This window comes from Castor canadensis, chromosome 9 (assembly GCF_047511655.1).
Source record: "Castor canadensis chromosome 9, mCasCan1.hap1v2, whole genome shotgun sequence".
In the NCBI taxonomy this organism is placed as follows: Eukaryota; Metazoa; Chordata; class Mammalia; order Rodentia; family Castoridae; genus Castor; species Castor canadensis.
This window is the reverse complement of record NC_133394.1, coordinates 115,562,069-115,579,936: the sequence shown is the minus strand read 5'-3', so window position 1 is coordinate 115,579,936 and position 17,868 is coordinate 115,562,069. Positions and strand designations below refer to the sequence as shown.

The 17,868-nt window shown below is 38.6% G+C and overlaps 1 protein-coding gene across 2 annotated transcripts in view; it reads left to right on the top strand.

Annotated features, from left to right (window-relative positions):
* Slain2 (SLAIN motif family member 2) overlaps window positions 1-6,939 on the top strand; it is a 64,103-nt gene extending 57,164 nt beyond the window's left edge. For both annotated transcript variants that reach the window (XM_020158459.2, XM_020158460.2), the window contains 2 exons: window positions 2,395-2,710; window positions 3,957-6,939. In XM_020158459.2, coding sequence (XP_020014048.1) covers window positions 2,395-2,710; window positions 3,957-4,023 — 383 coding nt within the window. In that variant the 3' untranslated portion in view covers window positions 4,024-6,939. The remainder of the gene's footprint in view (window positions 1-2,394; window positions 2,711-3,956) is intronic.
* The last annotated feature ends 10,929 nt before the right edge of the window (window positions 6,940-17,868 follow it).

Below are 17,868 nucleotides of genomic sequence, written 5' to 3'. Positions count from 1 at the left end.
GTACTCTTTCTTTCAAATTCCAATACTTGTCTTCTCCAGTCAGCAAGGGAAGTTTGATCTGCTTGGACTAACCCTCTCTGACCTACAGTCTAGAAAGTATCTTTGGACCAGAAAAACCCACATAGATCGTACAGCTCACATAATTTGTTTTCCTTCTCTCAGGATGATAGTCATATACACTGTGTTGTCCAATATTTTAAAAATCATTTTATGTATTTTGTCCAGTTATATATTTTATATATTTATATATATTTTATGTATTTTGTCCAGTTATATATTTTTAGCAGGTGGAAAATTCCCTTCCCAGTTTCCCTATCATGGCTACAAGAGCCTATGATGGTTTTAAGACAAATACATATTTAAGTTCCATTTCAGACAAGTTTCTCAGAGCAGTATCCAAGCTCCCAATTTAAAAAAAACAAAAACAAAAAACTTTTAGATTCTGATGTAATCAAGTTGAGAATTATGGCTGTAATGACCTTGGAGCTATAGATAATTTGAGTACATTGAATAGTGGAGCCTAGTATATGTTAAGCAGTATTGTGCTGACATTTGGAACTTTAATCAGACAGTATATAGACAAGATCAACTGAGAGTGAAGAAGGCTGTGAACAAACCACTATTAAAGGGGAACTAGAGGTGAATTTCACCTATTTTGGAGTTTTGAAGCTAAAACTCATTCTCTCCTCCCAAAGATCAGATGAAAATAGTGGCCAGACTCGTCCATTTTGTGTTAGTAAGGTTTTTGTTTTTGTCTCTGTGACAAACATCTGAGAGAAACAATTAGACGAGATCGGGCGTGTTCAGGGTGGTATGGCCGTAGACTGAGAGAAACAATTAAAAGGAGGAAATGTTTATTTTGTTTCATGGTTTCAGAGGTTACAGTCCAACATGGTGAGGAGGGCATGGCAGAACAAGCAGCTCACATCATAGCAGCTAGTAAGCTATACTAGCTAGCTTTCTCCTTTTTCTCTTTTTATTCCAGCAGTGTCCCTAGCCTATGAGATGACGCCATCCACACTCAGGATAGGTCTTCAGCTTTTGGTGATCCTCTCTGGAAATGTCCTCACAGACACACCCAGAAGTGTGCTTTGCTAGATTAGGCTGCTTCTCGGTGTAATCAAGTTGACAGTCAAGATTAACCATCACAGTCCTTTCCTTTCCTACTCACTACTGTAGTAGATCTTACTGTGACTTTTGTCCTATAGATGAATTGGTAAAAATGAGAAAGATGAAATCATGTAGAATAATCCATGTCAATGGCCCAGACTTTCCCTCTACTCATATCTTCCTCAAACTAAAGGAGATTGAATGAGAATAGAGTTATCTCAGGCTAGAGGCATGGCAAGTGCAAAGCCCTGAGTTTAAATCCCAGTACCACCAAGAAAGAAAAGAATAGTTACCTTTCTGCCCGTGATCCATTTTTCCCTCTTCTTCCTTCTCTCTGGTTTCCTGTCTCTGAGTTCTTTGTTTGATAAAGCATGTTAAGGTGATATTATGTGCATAATGTGTTGCCATCCACATGATATTTTTTTCATCTGAGGACACTAAAACTGGTGCCTTTTCAGAGGTGGTGTATCCAAACACGAATAAGCAGAAAAAGATGAGTAAGTACCCCAGGAGATCACAAAGGGAGCCATTGCAGAATAAAATTTTTTGGGCTTAGAAATTGATGCATGTTATACATTTTGTTTCACATCAATATTTGCTTTAATGTGAATTGTTTTACTTAGAATTGACATTCCTGAAAAAGGTAGCATCTTTATTCTGTGACTTGATAGATCTTTTGATAGGCCTCTACATTCATGACTTCCCTGCTCTATGATACACAGCAATGGGAACAGGTTTATTTTTTTAAGAATAATAATTCTTAATTTCTAAATATTTAGTTATACTGAGATATGGAACTTTGGAGACAGAACCACCAGATACCTGATGCATGTTTACATGAATGATTCTTTGGGGAGAGAATTGTGTTTCAAATTCTACACAATAATGTGGTTAGTTAGACTTTGTTTTCACCTCCAGAAGTTAGTTGGTCTAGTGAGGCAGAATCCTCTGGTGCCTTTTCTCTTTTAGCATTATGGTTTCTGTACTGATGAAGTGGCTCAAGTAGTAGAGTCCCTGCCTAACATTGTGGTTTCCAAGCTGGCCTAGTTCAAACATTTTTTCAAGAACAGTAACCCTCTGAGTAAGGACTTAGTTATTTATAACTTCACAGTTATCACATTTTTATTATTAGCCCAGAAATGTCCTTTACTCTTTGTATTTCTATGGAGTAAAGTTTCATAAACACAGATGTACTAGTGTCCAATCAACAAGTATAATGTAAAACAATGGTTTCACTTATACTTGGTTCCCACTCAAAATGGGTTTTTCTTTGCCACTCCACAGTACCTTCTCCAGGCAAATTCCGCTCACCTGCAGCACCATCTCCTTTGGCTCTTCGGCAACCAGTGAAAGCATTTAGTAACCATGGCTCTGGTTCTCCTAATAGCCAAGACACAACACAGTTTACACAAACGACCTCCTCACCTGGACCTCCTGTGGTTCAGAACACAGTCTCAGCAAATCCCAGCAATATCAACAGCACTACTCTAACCAGACCTGCAGGGACAACTGCAATGAGAAGTGGCTTGCCCAGACCCAGTGCCCCTTCTGCTGGGGGTATTCCAGTGCCTCGCAGCAAACTTGCACAACCTGTTCGCAGGTAAGTGGAAAATGGTATCTCAGCATTCTTGAGCGTATGGAAGTGGGTAGACTGGAATCAGCCCCGTCTCTACATTTGGTAATGAGAGTAGAGAACCATAATGGGTTACCACTGAAGTCTTAGGACAATTGGAATAAAACATGACTTCATTGTTTTGAAGCAATCCTCATTTGGGACATTATACCACTTTGGTTCAGGTTAAATTTGTCCAAATGAGCTTATGCATCTCAGAGGACACCTGGAAAAAATTGTTAGAACCACTTAAATTGATTGTGATATTTGTTCATTTTGAGTACAGTGAAGATTAATAAAGATAATAAAAGCATGTTAGAATCTAGAGTGATTTTAAGATGAAAATGTTTGCTACCACACTTGAGTAGAACCTGTAAGCATGGTTTTCAAACCCTGGTAAATTCAGAATTTTTGGTCCAGTATGAGGCCCAGAATCTGTGTGTGTTATTTTTTGTTGTTTGTTTGTATGTTTGTTTAATCTTGAGGTGATTCTAATCCCAGCCAGGTTGTGAACAATGCCTCTGTAATCTTTAACTACTTTCCTAGAATAGGATTACCATCACTAATAAATTTTTTAAATATTTATTTGCTTAAAAAAATGCTCTCATGTTATAAGTATTTAAACTGAATTACTCAGACTTCCTTAATCTAGTAGAAGCATTTTGCATTTCCAAATTCAGTAGTAGAGTACAGTAGGTTTTTGTTTTGCACTGTACTAAATAACTTACACTTACTTTGTTTAATGTTCCCAGTAATAAGTAAGTACTCTTATTGTTCCTATTTTTTAGAGGAGAGTATTCAAATTTAATGAGATTAAATAATTCACCTATGGCCACACAGCTAAGACCTTCAAGTATGCCCAGCTTTAAAGTCCTTTTAACCACTCTGTGGCCTGCTTATTTAGTGATGGTGACACTAAGCCTCTAATGTAACATTCAACCTTCTGTCTCACAAAATGATAGGTTGGTTATCCATGTGGTTGGGAAAAGTGAGACTGCCTTTTCCTTTATTTTAATCTAGTAGCTATGTTAACAAAAAGGGGGTTTGAAAGTTGTAAAAATATTAAGTGAAGGAAGGTTGTGCTAATAGCTGTGTAGAGCTTTGGTCTCAGTAGTTCTGTGAAATAGCCCTCATGGGATCATGTTGCAACCTAAAAATAATTACTGTGTGCAAGAGATAATATGGTAGTGTTTTATAAAGACATGCAAATCATTATAAAATTGCTTTATTTCAGATCCTTGCCAGCACCTAAAACTTACAGTAGCATGAAAGATGACAGTTGGAAAGATGGCTGTTATTGACCAGCAAAGACAAGAATGCAGAAGTCCACGGCTTCATGGATACCCCTTCACCAGGCTGAAAAACAACTTTTATATGCAGACTGTTCAGATAAGACTCTGGGGATTTATAAAATCCCAGTGTTCTCTGTCTTAATTAGCACAACCGACAGAGATGATCAAGCAGCACTTTAATGACATTTAACATCAGATGTTTTTGGTAATCATACAATCACTCTCCATGAAATCACTTTTAGTTTTGTTCAATAGAAATTCGGTTGAATTTTTAATATTTGACAGAGGCCAATATCTGGGGCAAATACCTAATGGATGCCAAAGAGAAATGCCCATTTGTAAATGAAAGAGTACCTTTGTGCACAAGAAAATGGTGAATTCAGGCTATCCAAAAGTTCACGTTCAACCTAATTTACTGTATAAATAGTATCAATAAATATTTGTGTCAACAAGAACTAATATTCTGATTAATTATCTGAAGTGTTTTACTAGCACTCCAGGAAACTTAAGATTTAAGATTGAATTGGAGGGTGGAAAGAGGAAACCTGGGCTAGAGATGTAAAACATGATACCTACATTTAGGAGCATTCTAAAAGTCGTTTTTGCAGATGAATTGGAAAGATCGTCATGGTGTTTAGTCTTAAGTTTTGGAAGTAGCTCACATACCACCCACCACCAGGTAGTGTTACTGCATGCATCCATCATGTTGCATTGACACATGGACTTACTTATATGTGTTTGTTTTGATTGCCAAAAGGGCTTATGATCAGTTATACAATCTTTCTAAACTTTATAGTTCCTGGCTCAGGAAAGATGGCCTTTGCTATTGAAGCCAACTTCTTCACATGTTGTTATCTGTCACAGAACTAAGAGATCCTGTATTTATTAGCAGGTTTCCATGATGGGAAAGAGCAAGTAGTGTATGTCTTTATTCTTGATACAACACCACCTCAGTGCTTACAGCCTGGAACAAACCATACAGTGAGATGGGGAAAAATCTATGCACTTAACCTACAAAATCTCTGATGATGACAGTTATATTGTTGCTATTAAATTGCATAACGGTCTGTTATTGGGAGGAAAATCCAACCTGCAAATCCTATTTAGGTCAGTCCACTGTAAACTGAGTAACTGTATAAAATATCTTTTTTTAAAATACTGTCCCTTTGACTTAGATTCTGCCTTACATCAATGTTTGTATTTTTGGTAACAAACCTACTACATCAGATTCTAACCTGGTAAATACTTGCTCTCTAATGGCTCCTATATATATCCTTGAAATCACCTGTTTTGATTTTATCAGACTGTTACCAAACTAAAACTTCCTTCTGCAGCAGGCTTCTCATTTTTGATGGTGAAGTCTTTTTAAATACTTAATTTGAACAGCTCTAAAATATTGAAGATTTTAGAGATTTAAGTCCAAGTTTATTTCCTATTAATCAAAGACATTCTGTAAGTTGGCAAAAGAAATTGAGAAAGAAATGGAAGGCTTGATATTCAGAATAGCATTGAGGTTGATAGCTTGAGAGAATGATAATACTCAAAAACCAAGACCCCATTCTGCCATGTCTAACATGGTAGTCATTACTGGCTTGACCAGTAGGGAGGCACTCAGTTAGCAGAAGCAGCTGCAGATTTAAACTGCCAGTACTATGTGGTTTAGTGTCCTTAAATTTGAAGGTGATGGGATGGGTCTGGAAAGGATGATGCCAGAATTCTACATGATGGTGAACTAAACACTGTTGCTTTTCAGAGGAAGATAAAGTATCTGCTTTGGTTGGGGAATATCTCATGTAAATCTAAGTAAGTCAAAGAAAGAATTAGCCACTGTCTCTTTCTAAAACCACATATACACAAAGCAAAACAGGTCTCAGATTTCAGTGTAACATTTCAAAAAAATATATGCTGCAACCTAATAATTAAGGAATTTTAACTCTGTAATAAAATATCCATTACATATTTTAAGTTAGATAATCAGTTTCAGAAGGAGTATTCAGGTTATTTAACTTTGTTTTTAAATGGCTGCATCAACAAAATGTCTATTTTTTTTAATTAAAATATTTCATCACTTGTTAAAAGTGTATTTTGGATCTGAGTTTAGTAAAGTATTATTTTACCTGCTGTTGTACAACCACAGGCTTTTAGTTTCCTAAAGAGAAAAATTGCCTTTTTACTAGAAAGCCTTTGTGTATTGCCAGTTTTTCTGTTTGGGAAAATGTAAGGATTTGCTGTGGTTAGTCTTACAGAAGAAATGTGGATTTGCTAAACTAGTGCCTATGGTTTCCACTTACGTTTGATAAACAGTAGGAAGGGTTTTATGACTGTGGATTATTTTGTGCCAACAGCTCAGAATCGTCACTTATATGTAAGCAGAAAGCTATGAACTCTGCTTCCAAAGTTATTTAATTTTCTTGGTGTTTGAATGTTATTTTTTGTAAGTGTGTTAATAAAAGTGTAAAGAATTGAAAAAATATAAATATTCTTAACTCAAGCATTTGCTGGATCATTTTTCTACAAGACTTGTTTGTATAATATAGACACTCTGAAGAGTTGGCTTTTTTCAGTTTTCATATCCTGGAAATCACATTTTGTAAAACTGAGGACCATTCATAATTACTAGATAACTTTTTTAAATTATCTCAATGCATCACTTTTATATAAAGTTTTTTTGAAAGAAGATTAGATACATATGTGGCCCCAGGTGTTTATATAACTCTAGAATGATCTAGACTGTGTATGTTTAAATTGACTTTTTATTGACTGTACAGGTGTCCATTTTTGACATTATGCATGGTCCTTTCAGATCACATGAAGTTTGATTTGCAAACATTTCTATAGCCGAACTTGTATATGTGGTTGCCTCCTTAATAAACAGCCTGACCATATGTTTATTATTAAATTTATATTCATTTTTCAAGTGTTTTATTCCTGGATATGGTAAGAATCCTTTTTTCCCCCAGTTGCCTACAATTGGTTTTAATAAATTTCTCAGTTGGTTTTTTAAACACACAAGCTCAAATCCTGTTGACCTTTCAGATTTAATCTTCATGGGGTTGAATTATATATTTCATATGTTGACTACTTGGAGTAAATTTATAGTTTACTCCAAATTGATTTGTTCTTGGAACTTTTTCACCTGCTATGAATCAGTATCTAGTTAGAAAAAGTTAGCATATATGAGAAAAGCAACTTTCAAGTTTCCAAAAATGAAAACTGATGCATTTTCAATGAATATTTAAGAGATCATGTGTGTCATTTATGAGTAGAAGAATGAAAAATTGTATGCTGTTTAATGAATTCTGCATGTTCCTTTAGGAAGGATTTGCTGTGTCCCATGTTACAGTTAGTCTCACTAAAGACAGAAAAATGACACCCTTGTGTTTGAATTTTTCTCCCAAACCATCCAGAAAAACTGTAAGAACCATTTAATAATGCTGGGCACCAGTGGCTCAGACCTATAATCCTAGCTACTTAGGAGGCAGAGATCAGGAGGATCACAGTTCAAAGCTAGCCCAGGAAAATAGTTCTCGAGACCCAATCTCAAACCCATCACAAAACAGGACTGGTAGAGTGGCTCAAGGTGTAGACCTAGTACTACAAGAAAATAATAATAAAATGTTAGTCGGTGAATGATTTATCTAAGTGTACTGTGTATCCAGTGTAACAGAAAACCATACAGAGGGTCTTGTGAAATATTTACTGTATTTGAGTTTACTTTGAAGCTTGGTGTAGTGGTACACAGCTGTAATCCCAGCACTCAGGAGGCTGAAGATTGTGGATTTGAGGCCAGCCTAACCTAAATGCTGAGACCTTGTTTCAAAAAAATTTTTTTCTTTGAATTACAAAAGCAGAATAAATGTCAGAGAACTAACTTGGCAGGAGGGAATATGCCAGTGTTTTTCAAATGACCTGAAATAGAAATTTAGGCAGGCTAAATGGCCATCTGCAAATAGAATGGATTGACACTGCAATGAAAACTTGGTGTGTATTTTAATTCCTGGTTGCAGATCTTCCTTGATAAAATCATCGTCTATACTGTTTGTATTGTTGTGACATCAGATGGCTTTTCTTATAAAGAAATTACACATTTATTGTAGAAATTAGAAAATAGTGTAAATTATGGAGAAAAAGCACTTAATTCCATGACAATCAACCTCTTTAAATTTAAGGATATTCTGTTTTGTTTTTTTCCCCTTATGAAATTGGAATCACCTTCATGTTTGACAGTTTAACTTTTTGTTAACTCTGAAGTCACTAGTAACTGCAAAGATCTAGGGAGATTCTGCTGAGGAAGAGGGTGAGAAAACATTTGGTTTCAAAGAGAATATGCAAATATTGCTGCCTATCTTTATCATAGTTTTCATATAGTACCCTTTATTGGTACTTGAACTACCCCTCCCAGTCTCCAAGACATGGATTGACATGGTTGAAGGCAATGCCAGTTTTAAAACAAAATACTTTTAAAGAAATAAAAAGCACAGCCAAATAAAGAACTGAGAGGAGCAAATCAAAACTCCACTGAGGTTCCATCTCATCACAGTCAAATGGCAGTCATCAAGAGGACATCAGAAAAATAGAGGACATGAACCATTTCGGGTTATTACATATATACATGGAAATGTCACAAGGAAACTTCCTGTAGCGCTATCTTAAACAAAAATACCACTTTTTTTTTCTTTTACAAAATAGAGCAAGAGGTCAGAACAGGTCCTGCCAAGTCCTGAGCAGACACAGTACATCCACATCACAAATGTCTGAGTGCATAAAATATAAAATAATTGTTTCTTACCAGTGGTTCTAGTGTCCTGGAGGACATTTGTAATGAGATGGTTCCAGCAGTTCTTGAGTTCTTGGTTCTGTTCTGAGGCCCAGTGTCACCCCTGTACTTCTATCCCAGTAGACACCCTGGTGTCCTTATTATAAACCCCCCTTAGTACTTAGGCTCTTAGAGCTAAATTCTGTTATTTGCAACCAGAAGAGTTCTTTCAAATGTTTTTAAAATTCATACATAAAATATGCACAGGAAAGTGTACAGAACAAATGTTCAGCTCAAAGAATTGTTACTAAGTAACTACATGTATGATCACCATGTGCAGTTAGGTATGAAATAGAATGGTCACATCATCCCAAAAGCTCTAATGCCACTCTCACTGGTCCCTTCCATGTCTTCAAAGATAACTGCTGTCTTCACTTCTAAAAGTTTTGAACTTTCAGTGGAGTCATACAATTTGTATTTTTTTCTTTGAAGACTGAGAATTATGTTCTCACAGACTCAGCCACGAAACAACAAAAGTGGGATTCACACATGCTCCTGATGTCACTAGCTTGTTCATTCTGATTGCTATTTTATATGCCGTTGTATAAATGTCACAATTTGACCATTCTAACACTGGAAGGCAGACAGTTGGCTTGTTTCCAATTCAGGACTCCTAAAAATAATGCAGCTTTTGGTTTCTAGCACAACCAAAATGAAGTGTGCCCAATAAAGCCCACTGAAAAAGCTAAAATTCCTGGACAAAAAGCAACTGAAAATGGGGGAAAAAATAAAATCAAGTGGATTGGGAAGGGGAGTCAAACCTGGAGAAAAGACCAAGACAAGGGTGAATTTCCCATTTTCTCCCTCCTTTTTCTATTGGTCATTAGCCAAAGGAGGGCACCTCTGGCAGATTGATCTCTAAGGAACAACCTAAAACATGAGAAAAGGAATTCTGGAAGCAGGCAAGTGTTTTTATCTGTTCTTTCATGGCTTGTGGGTAAGCCCCCAGGAGGGAGTGGTGCAGACAGGTAAAATGGATTGAGGCCCATTCTTTAGACAGAGGAGATGGAAAAATTCCTGAAGAGTGTGAAGGGGATCCCTATTTTTCTGTTTTTTTTCTACTCTGTCCTGAGGCTAGCGTGAGTTGTAGCAGTAGAACTAAAATTCCAAGAGAAACCCCATATTTCTGGTCAGAGGACTGGGACAAGGGGAACTTAGCAAGAGGGGAACCAGAGAGAAGAGCTGGAAAAGGAAATCCCTTATCCTGTGTTTTAATTAGCACAAACTCCAAGCTTAGCTCTGAGGTGCTCATCCTCTCAACTGACCCCCGCCCCCCCGCCCAGAAAAAGAAAAAAAAAAAAAAAACAGCAAAGACTGAAAATTGAGCTACAGTTTAAACCACTGGTCAGGACACAGGCTGCAGTGTAGTCACATATGAGGCAGAGCTCAAGATTGCAGAATCTGAACTGGAGATGCAACTAGAGTGGCAGAGCACCTGCCTGGCAAGCTCAAGAGGCCCAGAGTTCAAATCCCAAAAAGGGAAAGATAGCAGAACCTTTGCAAACTGCAGATAGTGGAACTTGAGCTGCTGAACAATGGTCTGGAACTTTTGCTCTGAACCTATCTGGATTGACTGTTAAACAAAAATCAACATTCTCCAGCATACCTTGGCAAGACTACAATATTGAAAATGTCCAGCATTTAATCCAAGATTATTTGACATACAAAAACAACCAGGAAAATATGATAAATTCTCAAGAGAAAAAGACAACAGATGTTGGAATTACCAGAGAATTTGAGGCAACTGTTGTAACTTAAATCTACATGGATTATTCACCAAAACATTACATATTGGGTCATAAAACTAACAAATTTAAAAGACTTGAAATAAAAACTATGTTCTGTGATCATAAAAAGAAAGCAAAAATCAGTTACAGAAAGATACCTGGAAAGCACAAATGTTTGGAAATTTATTTAAAACACCTGTAAATAGCTAGCGTGAAAGACAAAGTCACAAGCAAAATCAGAAGATACTTTTAACTGACTAAAAAAATTGGGGGAAAACACACAAAGTGACTTAGAAGGAAATGTGTAGAATTAATTATATCAGAAGAAAGCGTGAGAGGCAGAGCAACGGCCCTCTCAATATCTACCTCAGAATCCCTGGAACCTGTGGCTGTGTCAGGTTCTATAGCAGAAGGCAATTAGAGTTTCAGGTGGCATTAAGGTTGCTATTCAGCTGATGTTGAGATGAACAGATTATCCAGGTGTGTCCAAAGTAATCACAAGGATTCTTATATCTGAAGAGATGGGCAAAATAGAGAACAAGGGTGCAACATAAGACCTGTCTCGACAACAAGCAGGGTATATTAGGGCTTGCTCGTTATCCCAGTTACCCAGGAGGCAGAGGTAGGATCACCATCCAAGGCAGTCAGGTCAGCAAAAGCATGAAGCCCCATCTAAGAACAACTAAAGCCAAAGGGTTGGAGGTGTGGCAGAAGTAGGAGAGCACTTGCCTAGCAAATGCAAATCCCAGTAATGTCAAGAGTGAGAGAGGAAGAGAAGAAGAAAAGAAAGAAGGAGAGAGGGAGGGAGGGAGGGAAAAGAAAGAAAGAATCCATTGTATGTGAGGAGACTGCATGTGCTCAGCTGGCCACTCCACATCTATACTTGGATATTCCATAGTCACCTTAGGATGTACATGTGCAAAACCAAACTTCTGACCTTTCATCAGTTGGTGCTCATGGCAACTTCAAAGTCATTTTTGGTACTTCTCTCCCTCCCCCCCTCCTCCTTTCTCCCTCTCTCTGTTCCTACACCTCATAAGCAATCTGTGAATAAAACTTGTCCACTCTACCTTTACAATTCACCCAGAATCTGACCACTTCCTGCTTTAGTCCTCAATCCACACAGCCACAAGTGATCCAGTCCTAATGAATCTTCATATCCCCAGGGGTCCCATTTATTTTGTGTAAAAGCCAAGTGCACCCTGCTCTCCCCTTCTTTCTCTGGTCTCTCCTTCCTCCTCCCTGAGGCTCCTCTATTTCAGGTCCTTGTCCCCAGGCCAGCCTCGGGCACACTCCCCACCAGAGAGCAAAGAAAGCACTGCCCTTTGTTCTGCAGACTCCTTGTTTTGGATATATATTGATCTATCACCTGCTTCCACTTTTGTTCAAATGTCACCTCAGTGAAAATGGTAACTCAGGCTCTCTCCTAGAACCTCTCTGCACAGACACATCACCTTCTAGTGTTCAATAGAATTAGTACATTATTATGCCACTTTCTTTTTCTTCCTCCATTCATGAGTCCTGGTCCATACACACACACACACACACACACACACACACAGTCTTACAGGACAGAGATCATTAATTTGTTTATGAATGTATCACAGGTGCTTAGTAAAGTACCTGGGATATGGTAGACCCTCAAATATTTGTTGAATGAAAGTATTGCAGGTGGTCACCTCTTTAGAGATTTTATAACAATGATAAAATTTATAAGATTTATAACAATTATAAAATTTTAAATGCACCTTTGAATCCAGTGATTCCACTTCTAAAACTTTACCTTGCCACATACCTGCACATGTGCTTGTATAGATAAGAAACATGAATTCATTTCATGGTGTTACTTATGGCCAAGACTGACTTAAATGTCCATCAATAGGAAACTAGTTAAATTAAGGAACTTTATTCACTGAATATTCAACCATCAGAAAAATCAAGATAACTTAGCTGTATAGATAACTGTGGAATCATACATAAGATACAATGTTTAAAGTAAAAACAAGGTGCTAACCCATTCCATTTGTGGGAGAAGAAAAGGTTTGTGTGTAGCCCGAGGTGTAGCTCAGTGGCAGAGTACGAGCTTCAAGGCCCTGGGATCCATTCCTATCCCCACCCTAACCCCCCCAAAACATGTTTGTGCCTCCTATTTGCTTGATAAGCAATGACCTCCAGAGGAATACAATAAAAAAAAAGCTGGTAGCAGGTTACCTGTGGACAATGGAGTAAGAAACCAGGTGTCACACTTTTACATGAATGTTTTTTATATTATTTGAATTCTTTACCATAATCATATGTATTTTTACTTTTTCAAAAAGTAAAAGAGAAATAGGTCAGGTGCAGTGGCTCAGACTGTAATCCCAGCTACTGGCAGAGATTGGGAGGATCAAAGTTTGAGTCTAGCTCAGGCAAAAATGTTAGCAAGACTCCAGATACCAGGTGTGGCAGTGCACACCTGTGGTCCCAGCTGCACGGGAGGCAGAAGGATCCTGATCTGAGGTCCACTCCAGGCAAAAACTCGAGTTGCTTGGACCAGGCATGTAGTTCAAGTCTGTAATCCTTATTACTCAGGAGATAGAACTCATGAGGATTGTAGATTGAGCCAAGGCAGGTGGGTGTGGCTGGATGGTTACAAGACCTCATCTCTAGCAAAAGTTGAGAGCAGTGGTGCGTGCCTGTCATTCCACCTACATGGGAAGCACAAACAGGGAAATTGTTGAAGCCCAGACAAGAATAGAGACCCTATGCCAAAAACAGTGAAAGCAAAAAGGCCTGGAGGCATTGCTCAAGTGATAGAGCATCTTCCTAGCAAGTCAGAAGCTCTGAGTTGAAACCCCAGTAGCACCTAAAATACAAACAAAAAGTAAAAGGGAAATAACCCCTAACCTCATTGCCCCACTAAAAACCTGACAATAGTGAGATGACCAGAATGGGGTCTGAGGGACACATGTGTCATTGTTTGAAGCCTCTCCATGATGCCACTCAAAAATTATATGTTTGGGCCAAAAGAAACATTTTCATGAATTTTACTTTTATGCTTTTGACTTTCCCAAGGGTTTTTTTTTTTTTTTTTGAAGAGAAGCAGCTCCTTCTGCCCCTGGTGTAGCATGGTCAAGAGCATCGTCCACGGTCTGGCTCCATGTCCCTCTGTGTAAAGGTCCTTGGAGGTGTTTTTCCTGGAATTCAGTCACTTGGAGCCATGAATTCTACATTTCTGCGCTGTCACCTTTGTCAGGTTTGTCCCTGTTACCAGGAAGTTTAGGTCTTGTCACTAGAACTATCTAAAGTGGTTTTCCTGAATATGAAGTTTTTGATCAGGCAGGCGAAACCAGTGAAGAGGGGTGATAGAATCCTCAGTGGGCCTATTTGCCTCCTCTTGCCTTCCGGCGCACTGAATGTGTTTATTTTATTATGCAAATATTCCCTAGAAAGTGCCAATGTGGAAGGAATAAGTGAGGAATCCAAAATGAGATTTGAAAACCAAGTATCAAATTTTCCTGCATTCAGTCTTCAAGCAAGAGTATGGCTTAAGATGCCATTGCCTACTCTTGACACTAGGGGGAGGTCTTGTTTGCTAAATTCCCACTCTTAGCTCCCTCGAAATCCAATTTATTTTCCCTGCAAATGAATCATATATGTGAAAATAAAATGAGGATACATGATGATTAAATGTGGTATCTTGGTCAGGATCTTGTGACAGAAAAAGGATATCAGGAAAAACCGAGGAAATCTAAATGAAGTATGGAGTTTGGCTTTAATAAAAATTTTTCACCATCAGTTCATTAGTTGTAACACTAATGAAGAAACTGGGCACAGGGTATGGAAGAACTCTCTGTATTTACTATTTATTGTTCTGCAAGTCTAAGCCATTCTAAAACAGAAAGATAACTTTCATATATATATATTATGTATGTACATGCATATATACACTTTTTTCTTTTATTCATTTACTTTTTTTTGTTGGTACTTGGGTTTGAACTTGGGGTCTTGCACTTGCTAGGCAGGTGTTCTACCACTTGAGCCATGCCCTCAGCCCTATATTTGTAAAAAATGAGAACAGAACATAATTTCCAGTTTATGTCTTTTTTAAGCCATAAAATACAATTCGAGAAGCATATACATACAGGACAGGTTGACTAGTGGAAAGAAGGACTTTGCAAAATGAGCTATAATTACATAAAAATATAATTAAATAGAATTGGATTAATTCAGGATGCTTAAATATAAAAATAAAACTTTGATATCATCAGAGGAGGTGAAGCAGGAAGAGGGCCTTAGGACAATCTAGGAAAATCTGCTTTCAGTGCCATGTGTTTGAGAAGTCCCTTGGGGTCTCTTGGTAACACATGTGTGGGTCAACCTGAGGCCCTTCTTAGCCATCTGAAAGAAGCATAAAACTGATTCTAAGAGGCATTGAAAAGTGACAAAAGTCTGTTACCATTTCTTGAAGAGTCATCGAAGATGTTCATGCACACAAGACCAAACAAGAGTTCCTGCAAATCTATGCAGACCTCGTGCTTTCAGCCTCCTCTTCTCACAGGATCTCTCTCTCTCTCTCTCCAAAGCCCGCTCTCCCTCAACTCATCACTCCCTTTCCCTGCTGTAAGTTTTTCCTTATTTCTCCCTCAAGGATACAGTTGTTCCTTCAGGTGTGCCTACCCCACTTCTTACACAGAGCCCTGGGTTCCTTCTCTGTGGTGGAAGAGATCGAGGTCTGTGGTGGCAGCGGAGTGTCCACCTCCATCCCAGTTCTCTTCCCTCTGGGCAGAGGTCGAGGTGAACATCACTGGCACTTCCCTTGCTTCAGTCAATGGAACATAAACAAGTGTACCTTACTGTACAGAAGACTTTAAAGGCTGGTGTGTAACACCTCACCTTCTCTTCCCTCCACACAGAAAACCCTGCCGTTCCAGGTGATGCACACAGCCCCAGATTGCAGCTTGAGTGAAGACGATTTGGAGCCCACTCTCAACCCACAAGGATTTTGGCGTTGTTATTGTTCCTTGACTATCATGGAACCTATCCACCTCCCTCCAAGAAAACCTACTATCATTTTCTCCATTTTACGTGTGAAGAAACCAAAGCACTGGGAGATTGAGGACTTGCCCAATATCACCTAGCTACAAAGTCACAAGGCCACAGGTTGAACCAGGAGGCCTGGCAATATGTAACAATCTTTCCCTAGAGATTACTAAAGAAAAGGCACAAGAAAATATCTATCTAGTCTGTCTTTTCCTTCCTTCTCAACAGTGCTGCTATTCCTGTCTGCTCAGTTGTCTCCAGGCCTGCTGCGTAGCTGTTGTCTTGAAACTTGCCTGTGTCAGAACCTTTTCTTAATTTACTCCTTGATTTGTTGAAAATTCCCAAGTGGCTCATAGGAAAGAATGCCTGTGGAATTTCCTTTGAAGAAGGCATTCCTTGAAAGTTTAAAACTTTTCTTCTTCCCTTGTTGTGATAACTAGTTTTATGTGTCAGCATGGCTGGGCCACAGTGCCCAGATCAAGCCGTGTTCTTGATACATCTACGAGGATGTTTTAAGTGAGATTAACATTTACATAGGTGGACTTTGATCAAAGCAGATTGTCCTTCACAATGTGGGGCAGCCTACTGCAATCAGTTCAAGCCTAAGCAGAACAAGAGTGACCTCCCTGAGTCCAAGGAAATTCTGCCACTAGCAGGCTTCTGGACATGAACTGCAGCTTTGGCTCTTCTCTGGGTCTCCAGCCTGCTGCCTCACCCTGCAGATTTTGGACTTGTCAACCTCCATAATTGTATGAGTCAATTCCTTAAAATAAATCTCCTTATCTATATACACATCCCATCAGTTCTGTTTCTTTGGAGAGCCTGATTCATACATACAATATAAAATTTATTGCTTGAAGAATATAATATTCTCCCTTGAAAATAATAGTTCAGCAGAATCTTCAAAACATTCCTCCATGGTCTTTAAATATTTATGGTTGGAACTAAAAATCTCACCCTTGGGGATATACCCAAAAGACTGTGACACAGGTTATTCCAGAGGCATCTGCACACCCATGTTTATTGCGGCACTATTCACAATAGCCAAGTTATGGAAACAGCCAAGATGCCCCACCACTGACGAATGGATTAAGAAAATGTGGTATCTATACACAATGGAATTTTATGCAGCCATGAAGAAGAACGAAATGTTATCATTCGCTGGTAAGTGGATGGAATTGGAAAACATCATTCTGAGTGAGGTTAGCCTGGCCCAAAAGACCAAAAATCATATGTTCTCCCTCATATGTGGACATTAGATCAAGGGCAAACACAACAAGGGGATTGGACTATGAGCACATGATAAAAGCGAGAGCACACAAGGGAGGGGTGAGGATAGGTAAGACACCTAAAAAACTAGCTAGCATTTGTTGCCCTTAACGCAGAGAAACTAAAGCAGATACCTTAAAAGCAACTGAGGCCAATAGGAAAAGGGGACCAGGAACTAGAGAAAAGGTTAGATCAAAAAGAATTAACCTAGAAGGTAACACCCACGCACAGGAAATCAATGTGAGTCAATGCCCTGTATAGCTATCCTTATCCCAACCAGCAAAAACCCTTGTTCCTTCCTATTATTGCTTATACTCTCTCTACAACAAAATTAGAAATAAGGGCAAAATAGTTTCTGCTGGGTATTGAGGGGGGGGAGAGAGAGGGGGCGGAGTGAGTGGTAAGGGAGGGGGTGGGGGCAGGGGGGAGAAATGAACCAAGCCTTGTATGCACATATGAATAATAAAAGAAAAAGGGAAAAAAAATCTTATCCTGTTACTGTTGCTTTGAATGTGGCCTTTCTCCAAACTCCCTCTCCCAAAAGGACACTTCGTCCCAAGTGTTTTATGATGGGGGCTGCTATTAATAAGGTCTTTAAATTTTTTGTTGTCCTGGACTCTCTTTGGGCCTTTTTAAGTCAATTGTTCCATTCTGGAAATTCTCTTCTTTTCTTATTAATATACTTCACTGACTATAAGCTTTGTGGGGCACAGGGACCATGTATGTCTTGCCCATGATGTTTCTGTTCTGAAGCCTACTTAAGTACGCAGACCCCAGTAACGAGTGAGTGAGTGAGTGAGTGAGTGGATGGATGGATGAATGCTTTAGGATGGAGATATGGAGCTGAATTTTGAGACATGTCTATCTTTAGGCATTTGTTGTAAATAAGAGCCTAGTGCCCAATAAGTATATCAGGGATTTAGACTTAGACTTGGGAGTTACCTGCTTGTATTCGGTACTTGAAGCCCTAGCCACAATATAAACTGTTTGGACAAGTATGAGAAAGTAGGCTGTAACGTA